This window comes from Drosophila hydei, unplaced genomic scaffold, assembly GCF_003285905.1.
Source record: "Drosophila hydei strain 15085-1641.00,03,60 unplaced genomic scaffold, DhydRS2 tig00000232-arrow-arrow-pilon, whole genome shotgun sequence".
Classification (NCBI taxonomy): domain Eukaryota; kingdom Metazoa; phylum Arthropoda; class Insecta; order Diptera; family Drosophilidae; genus Drosophila; species Drosophila hydei.
Genome location: NW_022045690.1, coordinates 556,087 through 576,675, shown reverse-complemented (window position 1 = coordinate 576,675; position 20,589 = coordinate 556,087). Strand labels below are relative to the sequence as shown.

At 38.2% G+C, this 20,589-nt stretch overlaps 3 protein-coding genes across 15 annotated transcripts; 2 read left to right on the top strand and 1 right to left on the bottom strand.

Moving 5' to 3' along the window:
* The first annotated feature begins 305 nt into the window (after window positions 1-305).
* Window positions 306-2,598, top strand: LOC111597472 (kinetochore protein NDC80 homolog). The gene is made up of 2 exons (XM_023312224.2): window positions 306-542; window positions 618-2,598. The coding sequence occupies exons 1-2, from the start codon at window positions 463-465 to the stop codon at window positions 2,596-2,598; spliced, it is 2,061 nt and encodes a 686-aa protein (XP_023167992.1). The 5' UTR covers window positions 306-462.
* Window positions 2,599-2,900: 302 nt separating this feature from the next.
* Window positions 2,901-6,095, bottom strand: LOC111597453 (late secretory pathway protein AVL9 homolog). Its single transcript, XM_023312190.2, has 5 exons — window positions 5,998-6,095; window positions 4,740-5,926; window positions 4,281-4,682; window positions 4,044-4,218; window positions 2,901-3,979 (listed from the first exon to the last, which is right to left on the bottom strand). Exons 2-5 carry the CDS (start codon window positions 5,800-5,802, stop codon window positions 3,403-3,405), a joined length of 2,217 nt encoding a protein of 738 aa, XP_023167958.1. The 5' UTR covers window positions 5,803-5,926; window positions 5,998-6,095; the 3' UTR covers window positions 2,901-3,402.
* A 5,148-nt stretch (window positions 6,096-11,243) lies between these two features.
* Window positions 11,244-20,233, top strand: LOC111597295 (troponin T, skeletal muscle). 13 transcript variants are annotated; one of them, XM_023312006.1, is made up of 10 exons: window positions 11,244-11,347; window positions 13,908-13,955; window positions 14,735-14,776; window positions 16,934-16,957; window positions 17,626-17,995; window positions 18,446-18,664; window positions 18,735-18,827; window positions 18,894-18,974; window positions 19,689-19,767; window positions 19,986-20,233. In XM_023312006.1, the coding sequence occupies exons 2-10, from the start codon at window positions 13,933-13,935 to the stop codon at window positions 20,231-20,233; spliced, it is 1,179 nt and encodes a 392-aa protein (XP_023167774.1). In that variant the 5' UTR covers window positions 11,244-11,347; window positions 13,908-13,932. The 13 variants fall into 13 exon arrangements, with proteins under 13 accessions (XP_023167774.1, XP_023167701.1, XP_023167783.1 ...); XM_023311933.2 differs by having other exon boundaries at window positions 17,626-17,998; XM_023312015.1 differs by lacking the exon at window positions 19,689-19,767 and adding an exon at window positions 19,101-19,179 and having other exon boundaries at window positions 17,626-17,998.
* Window positions 20,234-20,589: the final 356 nt, after the last annotated feature.

Sequence of the window (20,589 nt, the reverse complement as noted above, 5' to 3'; positions counted from 1 at the left end):
CGTTCTGCAAGGAAATGTGATCGATATTTAATTATAATATAATAATAATAAAAATTAAAAATTAATGTAATTCATAAACATAGCATGATTATTGTGTAACAAATGAAACAATAATTACAATTATTTAATATGTTGGAATAAACGAAAGAAGTTCATAAACAGAAATTGTTCATTTTATAATTTATATGAAAAAAAAAACAAAAACAATAATTTGAAAGCGCGCTCAAATTAAAGACTCGATATTTTGTGTTGCCTATTATATCGACACTGCAGCCCTGTAGATCAACGCAATCGAAGGCCTGTTATCGATATATCGATAATGCGCTGCTATGTGGAAGCTATACTCGCGTCGTTTCAACTAACGCGCTAAACGGTACAAAAATTCGGTTTGTTTACAGTTTTGCATGTTTTGTATTTTTCCAATTGAGTTTTTCGTATGCTTTCCAACAATAATATTTGAGAATGTATCGCCCACGACGTACCTCAGAGTTCCATGATGACGGCCGAGATGAAAGTGGCGTTATTAACAAACGACAAACAAGGCAAGTCCAGACAGGAATAATGGGAAGTGAATTTAAGTTAAGTTAATTTTCTTATGGCTTCCTTGCTGTCCCTAGGTCGCAATTGCGAACTACAACATCATCTTCAATTAGCAAGCCAATTCACAGAGACTGGCAGCAGCAGTCGCGGATTGCCCAGTACAATCAGGATCGTGACCGTGGCACGCCCCACCGCACGGCTCTGCCGCCAACAATGAAACGTAGCCTGGCCAATGGGAATGCGATGACGCCGTTGCGGCATCGGCAGGCTTCGTCAACGGAGCGACCTGTCGTATTTCACACGGACAAGAAGTGGGTGCAGGAGCAGGCGCAGATGATTGCCGAATATCTGGATGAAATGGTGCAGATTTATGCGCTACCAAATTTTCCCAGTGATTTTTTCAGCCGAGGTGCTGCGGCACTGCGTCAAATGACTATGAAACAGTTTGTGGGCATTGTGAATTTCTTTTTGCACTTCATTTGGCCGAATCGCACCACCGTAGGCACCAACCACGTAGAGGATATCACGAGCGCATTGCACAAGCTCAACTATCCATATCAGGTCAATAAGTCCTGGCTAATGACGCCTACCACACAGCACTCGTTTGGTCATGTCATTGTAATGCTCGACTTTATCAAGGATTTTGCGCCGCCTTCACAGCAGAAGCAGCACGAGTCTGGCCAATACGAGGAGTTTCCCTTTATGGAAACTAGCGAGCAGTCCAGCTATGTGCATAACACACATGATTCAATGGCCCTGTCTAACACACAATTGAGCAGCGTGATACTCAACGAAGAGACGACTCAGTTGCTGTTCACTAAATCGGCGGAGTGCTTCGCTGTGTGGGACAAGCAGAAGGTGGATGAGTATGCGGTGCTCAAGCGCAATGTTAGCGATCGAATTGTAAAAAGCATTTGTGACTTGCCCGATACTGTAGCTCTGGAAGCGGATATAGTTCAACAGCAAAACGAGTTGCAGCAGCTAGAGGAGCAGCTCCAACAACCACGCAACAACAATCACGAAGAGCTGGAGCAGTTGACCGCCCAGAATCAGCAACTAGAGCATAGACTGCTGTCCATACAAGCCAACATGCAGGAGCATCGCGAGAAGATCGAACAGATCGATGCAACCGCTGCACAGAATGTAGACACTATGAAAGCATTGCGAAAGGAGCGACAGCAATTGCATCGCGAATTGGGTCAGCAAAAGTGCAGCGCCGAACAGTTTCAGGCCAAGAAGGTGGTGCTAAATGATCTGGAGAACAAGGAGAAATTCTACAACAGACAATTGCGTGAATTCACTGAGCGCGGCTACGATCAGCAGGTGCGATTCTCGCGTGCCAAGAAACAGTTGCTGGACAAGGTGGAGAAATTCAATACGCATGCGCAAAACATTGGCCTCGACTCGGACATATGCAGTGCCAGCGAGAAGGATAAGTTGGATTTGGTGTTGTCGCTGCCGTTACAGCTGGGCGACATTCAGGCGCGCAACTGCCGGCTGACCAAACTGAGTGCAATGCTAGAGCAGCGCGGTGCTCAGCACAAGGAACGTATGCGGCATCTGGAGCAGCAAATCAACGAGCTGACGAAGCAAAATAGAAATATCGATGGGGTTAACAAACAATTGAGTATCCAGATTCAGTCAGTTGAGCAGCAAATTGAGCAACTGCATCACAACTACAAGATCAAAGACGCCATGTGGTCGCAGCATCAACAGCAGCTGGAAGAGCGCAAGTGTGAGCTCAATGAGAAGCTTGAGCAATTGCAGCTCGAACAGACCGATCTCATTGAGCAATTGGATAACAAGCGAAAAGAGAACGAAGCAGTTCTCAGCAGTGCCGAGCGCCGACATGCGGAGATCATGCGCGAGCGAGAAGACTTCTGCAAGAAATACAAACAGGAGCTGGACCACGGCGAAGAACACCTCAAGGAGATTGATGCGATAATTGCGCAAAACGAAGCCAGGATAGCCAATATCGAAAAGAAGCTCGAGGACAGCAAACTGCCACCGTTTGAAGACGTGCTGGATACTGTGTTTAGAAAGCTGATAAATAATTAATTTATATATATATATATATGTAATTATATATTGTTTAAAATGTTGAACTTAGTGTAATGCGATTACGAATGTAAATGAAGTGATAAAATAAATGCAGTTTAGAGAGCCGAAATCTTGTTAGTCACCCGTGAAATTTAGAGATATGTCGAGCTATGTATAGATTTAGTATGTCACATATAGGAATTTTCATCATTTATTAAATTCAATAACTTTTTAATTTGCATGAGAAAACGTACAAATGAAGTAATTACATATCGAGTATATTTATTATTAGATGAATGTTTAAATTCTTATTCAGATTAATTTCAAGTCAAGAAGCTTGTCTCAACGGCTTTCATTTCAATTGTACACACAGGTACACTTATAGTTGTGCTGATTGCAATGCCGACTGCAAAATACTCTACAAAGTATGAATGTGAAAGAGAGAGAGATAGGGTGAGCTACATGCGCTTGCTTTGGATTCTCGCCTAGTTATTGCCATTGCCATGCATATTAATCATTTGGGTTACATTGTTATAAATTGCACTTGGTACGTTTTAGGTTTAGGTTTAGGTTTAGCTTTACATTGTACTGTCACATATATACGAGCACGTCGTGACTTGTGTGGGCGGGGCTTACATACATACGAATACACATACATAATATAACATAATTTTTGGCCAATTTGAGTAATGGGAAACGGAGAGAACGCACTGAAACAATGTTTTCTTCTAATAAATAAGTATGTATATAGCTTAGGTAAATTTATACAGAGGTGTGTGTGTGTGTGTTTTTTTGTTGTTATTTGTTGCTGACGCTTGCTGTTCAAACAATAAAAACATCACCATTATTATGGTCCACAGTAGACGATGCAACGTTTGAGAGAGCTAGGTCACTGCCACACCCAGATCGCAGTGACTGAGATTGAGTTTGCGCTTGGGTAGTTGTTGTCGTTGCAGGCTCCCCATGGCTGACCTTGTCCAGCAGCTCCGCCTCTCTGCCAATTTCGACAATGCCCTGAGACTTTTGCGGCGATTCGTGCGCTTCCTCCAGACTATCCTCGCATATCTGACTAGCCATGTGTATGCTCACGCCAGCCACATCAAGCTCCGCTTCGTCCTTATGGTTTTGGAATGTAACTGAGATCTCCTGCGGCTGTTGCGACGGTCCAGCGCCATCAATGCTGTCTTCAATATTACTAAGACTATGGTTTTGACTGCTGTCGCTGCCAGCACCAGAAACAGACGCAACGCCGCCCGTGCTATTAGCCGGCGCAGTCGTTATAGAGGACCACCAGCTCGAGAAGGCGCCTTTGGCCTGCGAGATGGCACCGCCAACAGCTCGGCTAGTGTTATTAACAGCCTGATTAATCTTACGTCCACTTTCGCTATTCTGCATGGTTCTAAACAAGTAAGTCAATATATAAACTATGTTTTTCGATCAATCAGTTCTAGTTTTGCACTTACTGCGCCAGCTTCAGCTTCATGTCCGCCACGGATAGGGTGCCCGCAAATGGATGGCCAGCAGGCAGCGCATCAAAAAATTCGGGATCGGGCCGCACATCGAACCACTCCTGGTAGCATTGTGTACGCTTGAAGGCGTTCATGAAGTGCGGATTAAAGTGATCATTGTCCTTGATATCTAAGCAAACATAACAGATTAATCCGATGCAGCTTACTGCATAAAATCACATTGCTACTTACCAGGTGCGACCGCTGTGCGTAGTAGCGCCAATATATAACCCTGGAACTGCTCACGTATCCAATATTCGCTACCCTCGGCATCCTCTTTGGGCGTTTGTACATGCTTCAGTATGTAGTCCATGAAGCGCAGGTCCTCTGTGCTGAGCACTAGCTGACGCCGCAACTCCGGATCGTGCGCATCCAAATTAGCTGCTTCGATATCAACGAGGACATCAGCCAGCTGGCGCTTTTGTTGGAACAGCACATTGGAGGTGCCAATAATGTAGGAGAGCACCATTGGATCGCTGAGCAGGTCCATGTACGGTAGCGACAAGTAGGGCAGGCACAGATTTCCACTGGCAAAAATGCTGACAGGAGCGCGATATTCGTCAGGATTTATGGCGCACAGTGCGGCAAGATTAGCTAACATAAAGAAGATTTGGATAAGGAAAGTTTACTAGATAAGACGATTACACTTACAGGCCAATGTGTCGACGCTTGCCTCGCGAGTCAATGAGCTACTACGTCCACTCCGTTTGCCACCTCCACCCGCGCTGGTGCCGCTTTCCGTTGAGTCGATGCGCTGCAACTCGTTGTGCGTCGGCGTTGTGGTTGGGCAGCTGGAGTCGTGTGACTGTGAGTTTGGAGTTGTATGCGGCGAGGTATTGCCGCTGCTGTTGCAGCACTGTGAGCCAGCAGAGGCTGCTGACGAGACCACCGTTAGATCTTCCGCTTCTGCAACGACATCGGTTTCAGCGTCGGCTTCAGCAACGGCCTCCGCCTCACGTTGCAGCGAGTCGGTAAAGTCGGGCATGGGCGACAGCGGCCGCGAAGTGCGCACACAGGCTACCTCCTGGAATCCCTTCTCCAGCAATCGCGGTATCAGAGAAGCCATACCAAGTATAAGCACACACATGCCGCGCACTGGAGAGCCGAAGCATACCACACGTCTTTGCAGCAGCAACAACTTGAACAACATCAGGCTCTTGTGACGCCAGTGTAGCACAATCTCGCGCAGCGAGAGACCCACATGGAAGTGACGCAATGGGCGGTGCGTCTCCTCGTCCAACAGGCAGGCATTCAGCTGTTGATATGCCTTGACAAGAAGCTCGGTGCAGCTAAAGTCGCCCTGGTCAAAGAATGCGTCGGCGATTAGCGCTAGTTTTACCTCAATGTAACCATAGATGGGCAGGCGTGCCAATATGCACACTGACTTTTGTACGGTGCTGCGCGTCACGTCTGCTGTGCGTATTTTAAGTTTCTCTACGGGAATTTGGCGATAGCAAGATACGCCGTAAATACTTGCAGCTGGCTCAAACAAACTGGGCAAATTGAAGAACACTGTGTCCTCCATGAAGTTGTGCGAGCCATCTGGCAGTGCCAAAGTGGGTAAGTATTTCCAGCCGGAGGGACATTCGTTGCGGCCACTTGAACCGGCGATTAACGGCGGATGCGAGAACTCCACCTGACAGCCAAGCTTATGATGGAAGCCAACTACCAAAATGTGTAATATGGGCGGTTTGTTTTCTGGCTCGCTGGCCATCTTTACCCTTGGACCTGACGCAAACGTAGTACAATTTTTACGACAGATGCGTCAGTCAGACAGGAACAACAGCAACAACGGATGCTGGTGGTCGGGGGAAACGAAGGTGCGCCTTGCAGCGTCACTGTGAAAAAACAGAAGGCGAGAATCACAAATACAGCAACGAATCAAACAAAAACGTCAAATTACACATACATATGAGTATATATGCTTGTATTTAGATATCTTATTTCGTTGTTCTTCAAAATTTGCAAATAGAACTGCACAGCTATCGACAAAAGGGTTGTGGTGGCTGGCCGATAAAATAAAACAATCGTAATAGAATTATTGACTGCGATATGTTGATAAATTACGATTAGCCGATATTTGAGTGCCAATTATCGAATATACTTAACAATAATGTTGGCAGGCCGTTACAATTGCTTCCCCCTTGACGATCGGCCTACTTTATGCACATGTTAAATAAACTGCATATGCAAGTATATGTACTAATGCTTTAATACAGACTAGAGCGCTTGTTGTATGTTTCATATAGTTATAGTTGAGTTTAGCTGTGATTGCCTCACATGTGGGTCAAGTATCTTCATACTATTATGTAGGCTACTACTACACTTTATGTGTCCTGTGTCTAATGCTATTATTATTACTACAACTACCATTAGTACTGCTGTTATGACTTACTTAACTCTAATTTCTAACATTTTCCCCCATCCTGCTTGGTGTCTATAATTTAATTCTCAAGCGCTTTACTTTTTTGTTGCTTTGAAATTAAATTTATTTTTAAAACGAACGTCGTACGTATATATTCTAATTTTGGCACTCAACGGATTGTTGTTCGTTACAAAATATGTTTGCTATTCCGAAAGCCCATTCAAATCTATGAAATAAAACGAATTCTATATGAAATATTTGTGAAGTGTTAATAAGTGGGTATTCAAAATTTGATAAATCTTAAATACATTAGATCAGCTAGTAAAGAGTTCGAGCCACAATTCTTTAAATTTGGAGTAAATATATAGATATTCAAATATATATAAAAAAAACTACACATAAAAAATATAATACATATAAAAAAAAACTAATAAATTCAGAAGTCGGTTGTGGGGCTTTCAAGCTGTGGAAATAAAAGATTTTCACAATAATATATATATATATATAATAGTATATAGTATATAGTATATAGTATATAGTATATAGTATATAGTATATAGTATATAGTATATAGTATATAGTATATAGTATATAGTATATAGTATGTAGTATATAGTATATAGTACATAGTATATAGTATATAGTATATATATATTTAAAACGTATATATAATAAATATTGTTCATTCATTTAGTATATAGGACGATGCACTTTTATCTATATCAATATATAATAGACTTTGAAATAAATATTAATGGGTTTTGATCACAAATATTAAAAATGTTGAATTTAACAATAACCTTTTTTGTATTAGGATCGAATTGGGATATCAAATGGATTTGGATAAAAAGTATCTGCTTTATAAACATGCAAAGTTCAAATTAATTATTTTCGGAATTAGGCCTACATTTTTTATTAAAATTTAAATATAGCCTCAAACTATTGCTGAAAATTAGCGTTTTTTAAAGAATACGCAATTAAAAGTTTAACTGATTAACTTTTTGTACATTTTGTACGAGCTTAAAAAATGATGAAAGTTTTTAACGTAAATAGAAACTTTGAAAAATCAATAAACATGAATTAATGACAATATTTGTAAGATATAAACAGATTTACAGACTGACACGAAGTGAGACAAATATGAACTCAGTAAAAATCAATTTTGTTGATAGTACCGATTGATACCTTGTATTTACCCCTTTATTCTTTGTATGAAATATTAGTATAATTATGAAAGTACGAAGTCGTAATTCCCTGTTCTGAAAATGATTTTTGGATTCATTCATTAAGCCATGCAAATGCTAAAAATGGAAATATTTGATCAGATCTTGTTTGATTCAAAAGTAATATGCAATTCATTGAATAGTTCAATGGTATGTAAAAAGATTGAATAAACGAGATACATAGTACGTAGTACGCTCGGAATGTTTATGCTTAAAGATTTGTGCATCCGTTTCGGCTTGCAGTAGAAAGCGGCGACCAAAGATAGAAATTGAAACAGTTTGTCGTAGAATCCATATAAGCTACGCACATATGCATATGCATAAGTTTGCACGATCTGAAATGTGGATAGGTATGGGAAAAAGCCGAGCAGAGCCGAAGGCTAGCCGAAGCACATCTTCGCCCACACAAGAGACCCAAAAATAGCTCAAATACCCGAAAACATTGCTATTTGTTTTCCTTGATTTTTGTTGATGTTGAAGATGATGCGAATTGAAATTTAGTTGAAGGCAACTAAGATAAATATATATGCATATATACAATGTATATATATGATTATGTACATATTGTTTCTGACATACATAGTATATGCCAAACAGATTGTTGAAATATTTGGCTTGCTCTCGACTAAGTTCAAAGTTAGAAATATTGGCAGATGGCAAATGAAATGTACGTTTACATATCTGAAATTGATATATGCATTTTCCCGATTGGGCTGTACCTAAATGGGTCAAGCTAGAGCTCAAATTGGAACTTTATAATATTCAATTATTTAATTATGCAATAGAGTTAGTTTAGTAGGTCACTTTGAAGCTGGTGAAATTTTCAATTCTCTGATTCGATTCGACGGGGTTTCTACGAAAATCCCTTTGCTCAGTGTTCAGAGTCCCGCGTGCCGTCTATATCTGCATATATCTATGCGACTTGCATACTATGCTACATATGTATTTATAAATCCAACACCAATATCTGGCTGTGTGTAGATTGTACGCGCTCAGCTACAGATATTCACACACACACACACTCAAGCAGTTCTATATTTAAGAAACAAGCATATACTTTTACCCAGTGCCACGAAATGCGAAACAAAACAACAAAAACGAAAGCAAAAAAAGATACAAAAAAATGAAATAGATTCGAATAAGAGAACACGATTTATATGATGGGAATAATTATTCACAATTATTTAACTTTATATATGTAACGTTTTTGAAAGTTTGGAAAATATTTATTAATTATTTACATAATTATTTTTATTGTTATTATATTTTATTCAGATACTAGCATACATTTTGCACCTATTAAAAATTATTTGGTCTTAATTGAAATATATAATAATAATTTGTTAATAATTAATCATGAATTATTATTATTAACAATTATTGAATTTTAATATAAGACAACCTTAGACAAATTTATTTATTAGAAAAAGTATTACTTATATATATATACTTTATATATATATATATAAATATATATATATATATATTTTTTTTTTTTTAATATTAAGTAAACAAATAATTATAAATTATGTACAACAAAAAAATATATATTTTTTTGTAATTTTTTCTTTTTATAATTAATATTTAGTTATTTTTCTTAATATGTTTATTTATTATATTTGTTTTTAAGACTTTTATCAATAGTTTTCTAGACAATTAAACTCTTCTGTAGCCTTGTTTGTACATTGTACGCCCATTATGGATGTCAATTTGCCACACCCAAAAAACTCTAACTACAGTTTGATATCCAAGAATCTTAGCTTAAGGACTTGCTAATCTAAAAAAATCTGCTCCCCACTTTTAAGGCTATAATTTATTTCTTAGTTTGACAGTTAGATTTCTATTGGCTTTCTCTATAGATAGATCTACAAGGGATACGGTCAGTTACCATAATATACGCAATTGAGCTGTGGACGAGATATGATAAATAATTTACATTTGGCTGCGACGGAACTCGGAAAAGATATATCTTTTAAAATTGTAGAGCTGGAATCAGTCCTGTGATATCTCCATTTTATCTACGAATTTGAGCGTTTCCAATTGGGAATCCTTTAGTTTAAACACACTTTCTAATAATTCAAACCTTGATTGAGTATTATGTAGTTCACAGTTGGTTAAAAATGCAATATGGGAAAGATAGATCGAGAAAAGTCTTTGACAAAATCTCTTCTAATTAGATTTTTTTCTGTGTATTTTTATAATGTCTAGTGGAATTTCTTAAAATTAAAAACATATGTATAAGAAATATTAAAGCATATTATGTATATATACAATTTGATAAATAAATGTGTTATATTATATACTCATTCACGATTTCACAGTCTAAATCGGATAGGTTGGGTATGCTAAAGAAAATCAAAAGCAGAACAATGACGAATAGATCGAACTTATAGATAGATAGACAGATGGACGGACGGACAGACGGACAGTCGGACGGATGGCCGGACTAACGGTCGCTGTGCACTAAGGCCGGCTATTTGGCAGCCAGCATCGACGTCAGCGTATACACAATATACATACATATATATATATCTAACAATTTCTATACATACACATATAACAAATAAATAAATAAATAAATGTATTCATGATTGTCTCGAGTTAAGATATGTGGGCTTTAAGGGCATCATGCACTGTGCTGCCGAGATGTCGCAAGATGTTGCAACGCTGCTTTCATTTCAGACTTTGCCACTTTTGAAATCATTTTACATATGCGTAATATGTATATGAAAACTATATATATATATATATACATGGATTTGATCTAAATGTTATTCTCTGCACAAGACTCTGCGCTAGTTGTGTGCGCCTGAATATGTTTACATACATACACAATTAAATGGGTGTGAAATTTATGTTCAACGATATTTGATTCCAAAAACAACTCAAACGCCAACGCATAAATGCGCTAGATGCCAGTCTATATTCGCTATATACATGCCTGATCCGCATACATGCTCATATATATATATATATATATATAGATCATAGCCAATTGGAAGTATTCGTTTTGGAAATCTCTGTTTCACTTACCTTGTGTATGTGTGTGTGCATTTTGTTTATTCAACAAGTTTATGTTTCAGTCGAGCAGCTAGCGGCGCGACGCCTCGAACGGATGTGGGCGGGTGTGCGTTGGCAGCAGCAGCAGCAGCAGCAGCCCACCTGAAATTGTTACTGCTATCAGGCTGCCATACACACACACGCAAACTCACACGCACACAGCTGCCGCACGCCCACGCCTTGCCGCCACGTCCCCGATCCATGCAGAGCTATGCGCTCCTGCGCCTTGGCTGCCAAGCATTGCGTAGTCTTGCGTTGCCTGTATTGGTGTCCGCCTCTGCACACCGCCCATCGCCACTTGTTGGCCAACGCGCCGGCATATAGCGCGCCTTTTCGCACCCGTTCGCTTGGCTACAGTCTGCCAATAGCTATATTCGAGCGTGTGTAGAGACCTTTGTAGCGGTGCGCTGTGTGTATATAGCGAGCGCGCCGCTGTCTCTGTAGTGGTGGGAAATGCTTTTCATTTTCCGCAAGCTGAACAAAAATTCTTTAACATAACGTGTAGCATCGCTTTGGATCGTCAGTCTGTTTAGTCGAACCGCAGCATTCGCTCCTACGACGTCAGCTGCTCGGACTTTAGTTGAGAGTTCAATTTGTTTCTTTTTCCCTAAGTAAGTTGGCCAAGTGTTTAGACCAAAAGCCACAAAAGAAAAGAAAAACTAAAAAATATTCACAAAGTTATCGAAGCAGACAAAAAAAACTTATGAAAATCTCTATCGAACTTAAACTGAAATCCTTGCGCGTTGAACTTACAAAGAACGCCCAAGAAAATTAATAAGAAAAAAAGCAAAAAAAAAAAATAAAAATGCATAAAGATTGTTCTTACATAATCCTGTGTGCGCAAATGGCTGAAAACTATATTTTTTTTCCAATTTTTTTTCTTACAATCATTTTTTTTCCAAGTGAAACAACTCACGCAGTGTGTTAAACAATTCAATTCAAATAAAAACAAAAATTAATTAACTAAAAACTAAAATTTCAAAAAAAAAAAACAGCTAAGATTTTCAAATTGCATTTTGAATATCAGACGAATAAATTTTTTTTCTGTTCTGCAACTTTTTTTTCGTACACCTTTTTTTTGTTCAATGCCTGAGAAAGACTATAAATAATTGCCCTAGGGCGCATAACAACAACCACGACAACAACAACAATAACAACGACAACTTTAACGGCAGCAGCAGCAACAGCAACCAGCAACAGCAGCAGCAACCAGCAACAGCAACAACAGCAGCAACATCAAGCAGGAATACGAACAATTGCGACAGATTTTCGATTGAGAGCGCCTAGAGAGCCAAGTGTTATATGATCTCACAGATATAAACCCAAAGAATTCTATTCTTTTTTTTGGGATTCTTTTTTTTTTGCTTTAAAAATTTTTAAAAATAAGCTTCGTGCTTATGTGTGTGTGTGTGTGTGCCTGGCAGCTCGTGTTTTTACCTTGGCAAAATGGCCAACAAAGATAGATTCACACACAAACACACACACACAGATTCCGTTTATAGTGCGCAGGCGTCTATAGACACCCACACACAGACACACACATATAGAACTTATATACACTTCTGCTCTCGCACTGATATCTGGCATATCCAAATCGGTGCTGGAAAATATTTCTATATTTAGCGCGCACAGCACGACAACGTAATATTCTATTTATTATTTTCCCATCTCAAACTTAGCCAATTGCTGTGCTCTAGTTTCAACATATTTTCTATATTCACACACACACACACACATATATGTGATATATAAAGATGAATGCAAAAGCTTTGAGCTCACAGATCAAGTTGAAGTTGTCAAAGGTTGGAACAACAAATTGAGATACAATAAGCAAGATAGAAAGATATTAGATTGAGTTAGCTATAAAAAATGTACATATATTTATAATATACATAAATCTATATCAATATTTCGAGTAACTGCGACGACTTCGAGCTGCAGCTTAAAAGTTTGCATATTAAGTATACGCACTGTTCTCTGGCAAAAGTTGCTTAGCTGCTGCAAAAGCGTTAGTAAATATATATATTTACATATCCATAAATATATATATATATTTATATATAAATGTATTTTTCTAGGCAATCAAAATTTGCGACCCAATTTCAGATGCATAAATCTATAGAAACTTTGTAATTATGAAATCGTAGATAGCAAAGCGCACCCACACACACATACAGAGACCCCAATTACAGACCCCAATCACAGTCCAATCACACCCATTACACACTCTGTCAAGCATATTTCAGCTGAGCATTTTGACAATTGCATTTAGAATTTTGACATTTGATTGTCAGTCAGAGTTTAGCTTTGGCTCTTTGGCTGCCTTTTGGTTGCCTTTGATTTAGTGCCAAGGTAAAAATCAGAACGTTTCCCGATCGAAAGTCAGCTCGTGAAAGCTCTTCAAGCGCTTCGTGCCGTTTCGGCACAGAAATTCAATACGCGCATCTATTTTTAACAGTCAGCTAGAAAGCCAAAAGCATTTCACACACACAGAGTGCGAGAGAGAGAGAAATATGCTCTTTATATATATATATATATATATGCACACATATGTGCTATAGAAATATATAGACATGGCGAGTATATAAAATTAAATAACCAAAATTTTGTAAGAGCCGCACAAATTATGATCGGATACAATATTGTCGCCGGCTATATAAAAATAAAGATGGCTACATGCCTCTGTGTGTGTGTGTGTGTGAGACTCTTATGATAGCATAGAGACATAGATATATTATATACATACATATATATATATATATATATTTATATATATGAATACGCATACATAGGTGGATACAGACACAGATACTGGCCCGCATAAACATTTGGTGTCTAAATATAGAGCGATATCAAGGCGAAAACAACAATGACAACAACAACAACAACAACAATAGCAGGAGGAGGCTGTTGCTATTTTAGTTTTAGCCATTGTTGTTGTTGTGGTGGCTGCTGCTGCTGCTGCTGCTGCTGCTGCTGCTGTTGCCACTGCTGCTGCTACTGCAGCATTTGACAATTGGCAGTAAGCGACAATAACAGTGAAGTGTGAACCAGCTAGCGACTGTGACTGCGACTGTGACTGTGACTGCGAGAGTAACGTTAATTGCTTGAGCCCACATACATGGCCTTAACTAATATGGCAATTTCTGTTCTGTTCTCTTACCTTTCTAGGTTTTTTCAACCCTAAACCGTAACCATGTCCGACGATGAGGAATACACGTAAGTACAGTGACCCGCAAGCAGGCAACAGCAAGCGTATTAAGTATGCGCCACGTGCGTCACGGCACGACACGTATCTGTTACTATTATTATTATTAAATCATACTTCAGTTCAGTTGAGATCAGCTCAGTCGTAAGTTCAAGCGTATCAGTAACGAGGGTCAACTATCGTATTTAACTAACTTGAGAACTTGCCAAGCTACAGATCAATACAGAATCAATGTGTAAATATCTCTAAAGTGTTGTTATTTTAATTGAATCTGACATTTGATTAACAGACTGCACACATACACATACACGCCCACATACCCACACACATACATATATAAAGTACTTTTTTGTTAGTCGTGTGTTGCGTGTTTCAATCACTGGGTTTTTGTCCTCTTTTTTATGGCACATGTTTGATTTGTATTCCTTTTTTACACACTTTCTACTTTCATCACAATCCCCATTATGGAACCCACCAACCACCCATCCACATGCCGGCAATTTGTGACTGTGTGACTTCATAACAACCACAATCCCCCCTCCAACAAATGTCTTAATCAATCAACTGCTAATGTTGTCGTTTCGTTTCTCTCGAAATCAATAACAAACAACTTGACAACAAAAATCAACAAAAATCAACAACATCAACTACAACAACAACAACAACAACAATTTTGCATACACACGAACCAACCAACCAACCAACCAAATCGAACCAAAATGCACCTGTGATATTGTTTTTTGCACAAAACCATAAACCACACATCGTTTAATTACGAACTCGCCAGCAGTTCCGAAGAGGAGGAGGTTGTCGAGGAGACCAGAGAGGAGACGTAAGTAGTTTTTGTGGCCAAAACTGAGCAGCTAAAGACTCGATTGGTGTTTTCTCTCTCTCTTGTTTTTTAAATAACAAATTATGATTTGATTTTAATTTCCAAATTTTCTATATGTGTGTATTTGTATATGTCCTTTTGTATTTGTATTTGTATTTGTATTTGTTATGCAAAAAAAAAAACAAAAAAAAAAAAAACCAAAAAAAAAAAATCTTAATGTGCAAACGCCGAAATTATCCCACGCAATTTTTTTCTGTTTTGTGTCTTTGTCTTCTAATTAATTTAATTTATTTCTCATTTCTCTTTATCATTTTGTAAATTTGTTAATTTTTTGTTTGTTTCTATTTTCCCCCTCTCTCAATGTTGTTGTACGTCCTATGCCCTATAAATATCTATATTTGATCAATTTGAGCGAAACTCTTGTACAAAATGTACTAACTCATCTATCCACACACACATCTATCCACACACACAAGCAATGAAATCATATCTTTGTCTAGAAACCAAAAGAAAAATAAGAAATCCAAAAAAAAAAACACATTCACACACATTTTCCCGAACCGCACCCCAATCTGAGTAAATTCCAAATTCCAAACAACAAAATTGGCAAACGTTATGTAAATATATTTATATATATCAAGCTATATGTGTATTACCCAGCTATACCTACCTACCCACACCCACCACCAACACCACCACTTCCAGTAATCCAACCCTGTCAAAATCCAATATATCTATATATATATGTGCTACATCCACACACACGTATATATATATATATGTATAAATAAATGTATTCGTATTTGTAATCGTAGTTCGTAACATGTCTATCCCTATTTTCCCTCCAAAATTTTGAAAAAAATGAAATTTCTGAGAAACAAAATTTCAAAAAAAAAAAAAAACGCAAAAGTAAATTTCGCCTATCGCTGGCCTGGCTTCTTTCTGTTCAATCAATTAAGACTTTAAGACATGGAAAATTCTAAATCACATTTGTTTTCTCTCTCCCTCTCTCTCTTTCTCCCCGTTTCTTTCTTATTACAGGAAGTAAGTAATTGCGTTACCAAAGAAATAAATCAATATTCGCATTTGTTCAAAAAGTAATCGAAACGAAACAATTGCAATCAAATATTTGAGCATGAGTGATATATATATATATATATATATATTTATAAATATATATGTATATTTGTATATATACATATATAAATATATATGTATTTATATATATATATATATATATATATATATATGTACTCAATATGCAATGGAGCAGCTCGGTAGCTGCTACTACGATTCAGATTTATCTCGGTGTTCTTAGTTTGTGTTTGCATAATATCTATGAAAAAACTATATATATACATATAGCGATGGAAATGTGTGGCGATCCGACAAAGAATTTCAATTATAGAAGGAAAAAAAAAATTCAAAAATTCAAAAATTTGAAAATTTGAAAATTCGCCTGGTCAAAATTTAGTTCAGTTCGTTGCTCGAATTTCATTTCCAAAAACAAAAAAAAAAATCAAAATAAAAACCTGTTCATATTGACTTTGTACAAAGCACAAGCAACATTTTCTTTATTTTTGATCATACAAGACCAGCTCCAGTTCCAGTTCCAGCTCCAGCTCCAGCTCCAGTTCCAGTTTCAGTTTTGAGTTTTGAGTTTTTTGAGAGTTTGTACAAATAGCTTACAGTTCGTTGCTTGGAATTTAGTTTTAGAATTTACAAACTTTACAACATGCCAGAAAACAACAACAACAACAAACAAACAAACAACAAACAAACAAATAAACAAACAAACAACAAATACGTACTTACATTTAATTTATTGTTTTTCAATTATTTTCGTTTCGTTGCAACAAACAATAATTTTTTCTCCAATAATTTTTTTTTAAACAAAAAATGTTTTTCTCTTTCTTTTCAACGATTTTTTTTGTTTGTAAAATAAAAAAAACTATAAATATTTTTGTTACATATGAAAAAAAAAAAAACAAAAACAAAAACAAAACAAATCTCTCAACCCAACACGTGTTTTTGTGTACTTCATCGTGAATTTGTGCCAATCTATAAATAAACAAAATAAAAACCAACCAATTTTTTGAAACACAAAACCACCAAATATCTATCTCAAAACCACCTCCATGTTTGCCTCACGTATAGAAAACCACCTCAGACACCAGCCGAGTAAGTTGATGCCATACGAAATGTGTACAAAAAAACAAAAATGAAATATGTAAATGAAAGTCTAATCCATACTAAATTCTTAGTGATATGTTAAGGCGAGCCATTCATTAGCTAGTTTACGTAATGCTAACCAAATGTTCAAACTCTGCCTGGCTAAAACGAATACTCACCAAACTCACCATAGCAGTACCCTACCCCCACTAGTTGTAGCTTATGTACGTTCTGTATATAGTCAACTCATTCACAATATGTGCAATATATCTTGACATACCATCATTATCTAGATAATAGATTATAAATATATATATACTGTTTTTGGCCTGTTCTTGCCTTCATTTTTGATCTAGTTTAGACACTATGTATATTGGCGGCTCTGGGCCCGCCTTGTAGCTGATATTACTGACAATTTTGTGGATCTAATGCTTTATGAGATAGTCACTAATGGTTAACAAGTTCATCTTCTTCTGACACCATGCACATATTTGACTTAAGCAGACATTACAAATTAATCAATTTGGACTTCAATGTAATATTAATTGTAGGCCTAAATTGATACATACTCTAGTTTAGCTATCGGCTTAATTAGTTACGATGATTTTGCATTTGATCGATGACTATTACTAATTGTTAATTCTGTTTGATGTATGTGTGTGCGTCGCGCCGTGCAGAGGTGAGGGCGATCCAGAGTTCATCAAGCGTCAGGATCAGAAGCGCTCCGATCTCGATGAACAGCTGAAAGAATACATCAGCGAATGGCGCAAACAGAGAGCCAAGGAGGAGGATGAGCTGAAGAAACTGAAGGAGAAGCAGGCCAAGCGCAAGATCTCGCGTGCCGAGGAGGAGCAAAAGATGGCCCAGCGCAAAAAGGAGGAGGAGGAGCGTCGCGTCCGCGAGGCCGAAGAGAAGAAGCAGCGCGAAATCGAAGAGAAGCGCATGCGTCTCGAGGAGGCCGAAAAGAAGCGCCAAGCCATGTTGCAGGCCATGAAGGACAAGGACAAGAAGGGCCCCAACTTCACCATTGCCAAGAAGGAGACAGGCGTGGTAATTATATGAAATTCCATCAATGCAGCCTACTGATACACTTCCCCACACCATTCTCGTATTTTGTCGTTTCTACCTTCTACTCTCTCTCTCTCTCTGTTGTATATTTCGTTCGTGTCGTTATCTCTTTTTTTTTTGTCTCTTTCCGACTCGTATCCGTTCGTTGCCATACTTAAATTATATAATCTCATTTTACACAACAAACCCACACACATCCACACACACAATTTTGCTAATCTATCATTTGAAATCCATGTCTTTTACTCTAAACCGTACCTGTTCCGCACGTACCACCGTAACCCGCAACCAAACCCAAACAAATTGTTGTTGTCACCAAAAAAAAACCAAAAACCTATAAAAAAAACACGAAAAAACCAAACCACATAAAACACACAACGAAATGTGTCAATTAAAAATGGAAAAAAATCGAAAATTGCACGCATATAGTTGGGACTGTCGTCCGCCGCCATGGAACGTAACAAGACTAAGGAACAATTGGAGGAGGAGAAGAAGATCTCGTTGTCGTTCCGCATCAAGCCCCTCGCTATCGAAGGCTTTGGCGAGCAGAAGCTACGTGAGAAGGCCCAGGAACTGTGGGAGCTCATCGTCAAATTGGAAACTGAGAAGTATGACTTGGAAGAAAGGCAGAAACGTCAGGACTACGATGTGAGTATCTATCCATATATGTATATAAAGCTGCAGACAGTGCCTACAATAAATAAACATACGCCTGCAGTTGAAAGAGCTGAAGGAAAGACAGAAGCAACAGCTCAGGCACAAAGCCTTGAAGAAGGGTCTCGACCCAGAAGCTTTGACTGGCAAATACCCGGTAAGTGCCGCTATCTCTTCCTTGTCTAGTCCAGCTATTGACCACATAACTTCGATTTGATTACAGCCCAAGATTCAAGTCGCCTCCAAATATGAGAGACGTGTGGATACCCGCTCATATGACGACAAGAAGAAGCTCTTCGAGGGTGTAAGTATTCGGCTAGCCAGTGCAGACCATTGGCATTGGTCGTGGGTTTTATACCAAGAACGTCTAGTACAACCGCAACTACGGGTTCTTTTTGCACTCTTCTCTCTATGTTATTATCCAATATAGGGCTATAATACGGTGTATGCGGAAAACTTAGAAAAGTCATGGCAAGAGAAACAGGAAAGGTTTACTCAGCGCACAAAATGTAAGCGCGCAAAAGTACAAACTGTTGAGAACTCACTCTCTCTCTCTCTGTCTCACTGTCTCTCTCTTTGTACAAAATCTCAATGTTTATATATATTTGTTTGAAATCTGTTTACGTCTTTGTCCTTTGTACTGTTCTGTACTATTCGTACCTGCATACATACTATATTCAATGTTTTGCCAAGGGCACCGCCAAAGTGACCTGAAATCGACAATAACAATACAATCATTAGACAGTCAATCAGTCAATCAATCAGTCAGTCAGTCAGTCATTTAGCCAGTTAGATAGCCAATCAATATAGATGAACAATCTCCGGGGTTACGATATACACAGGACATTTAGCTATCAGCGATATCACACTTAACGTCTGCTCTTTCTCTCTTTTATCTCTTTCTATGTTCTGTACACTATATTTTATAATTGTTGTCAACTGTACTTGTGTGTTCCGTACACTACATGCTATAAACACACACATACGCAACACAAACACACACACCTTTGGGAGACAGGGCTGGGATGAGATCAGCAAGGATGTGAACGAGAAGATCTGGAACGAGAAGAAGGAACAATACACCGGCCGTCAAAAATGTATGTACAGCAATTGCCCAGTCCACCTGGCACACTTGGCACACTTGGCACTGTACTGCACCTAGTACTATATAGTCTGGTACTACTGTACCGCAGGGAAAACACTTTTAACCTGTCATCAATTTGTTCATTGTCGTGCCATGTTTTCCATGTCTCCATTCGCTGTCTTCGTATACCTTGATAATATTGGTTTCTATTTTAACTTTCTCTCGATATAGCCAAACTGCCAAAGTGGTTCGGCGAACGACCAGGCAAGAAGGCAGGTGAGCCCGAGACACCCGAGGGTGAGGAGGATGCCAAGGCCGACGAGGATATCGTTGAGGATGAGGATGAAGTCGAGGAGGAGGTCGTCGAGGAGGAGGACGAGGAAGCCGAGGAAGATGAAGAGGAGGAGGAAGAGGAAGAGGAGGAAGAGGAAGAGGAGGAAGAAGAGGAGGAGGAAGAAGAAGAGGAGGAAGAGGAATAAATAAATAAATACAATTTTTTCGTAAAACTACATTTAAACAAAAACCAAAGAAGAAAAGAAACCAAAGCCATCAATTTTAATAAAAGTAAAAGAATGAACTAAATACTCACTGTTAGCTTATTCGAACTACTCAAGAACAAGCAAAACATGAAAAGTACCACTTTTTTTATTGAACAAGAAATGTACATTTCTTCCAAATAAAACATCAACACCAACTAAAAGAAAAAGAAAAAAAAAACAAAAACAAGAAATTAAAGTGTTATACCATCATATCTATGAACAATTTTTTTTTTTTGATTGAATTATCTGTGCTGGGCTGTGGATAGACGATCTTTAGCGATAGCTAGTTGGGCAAT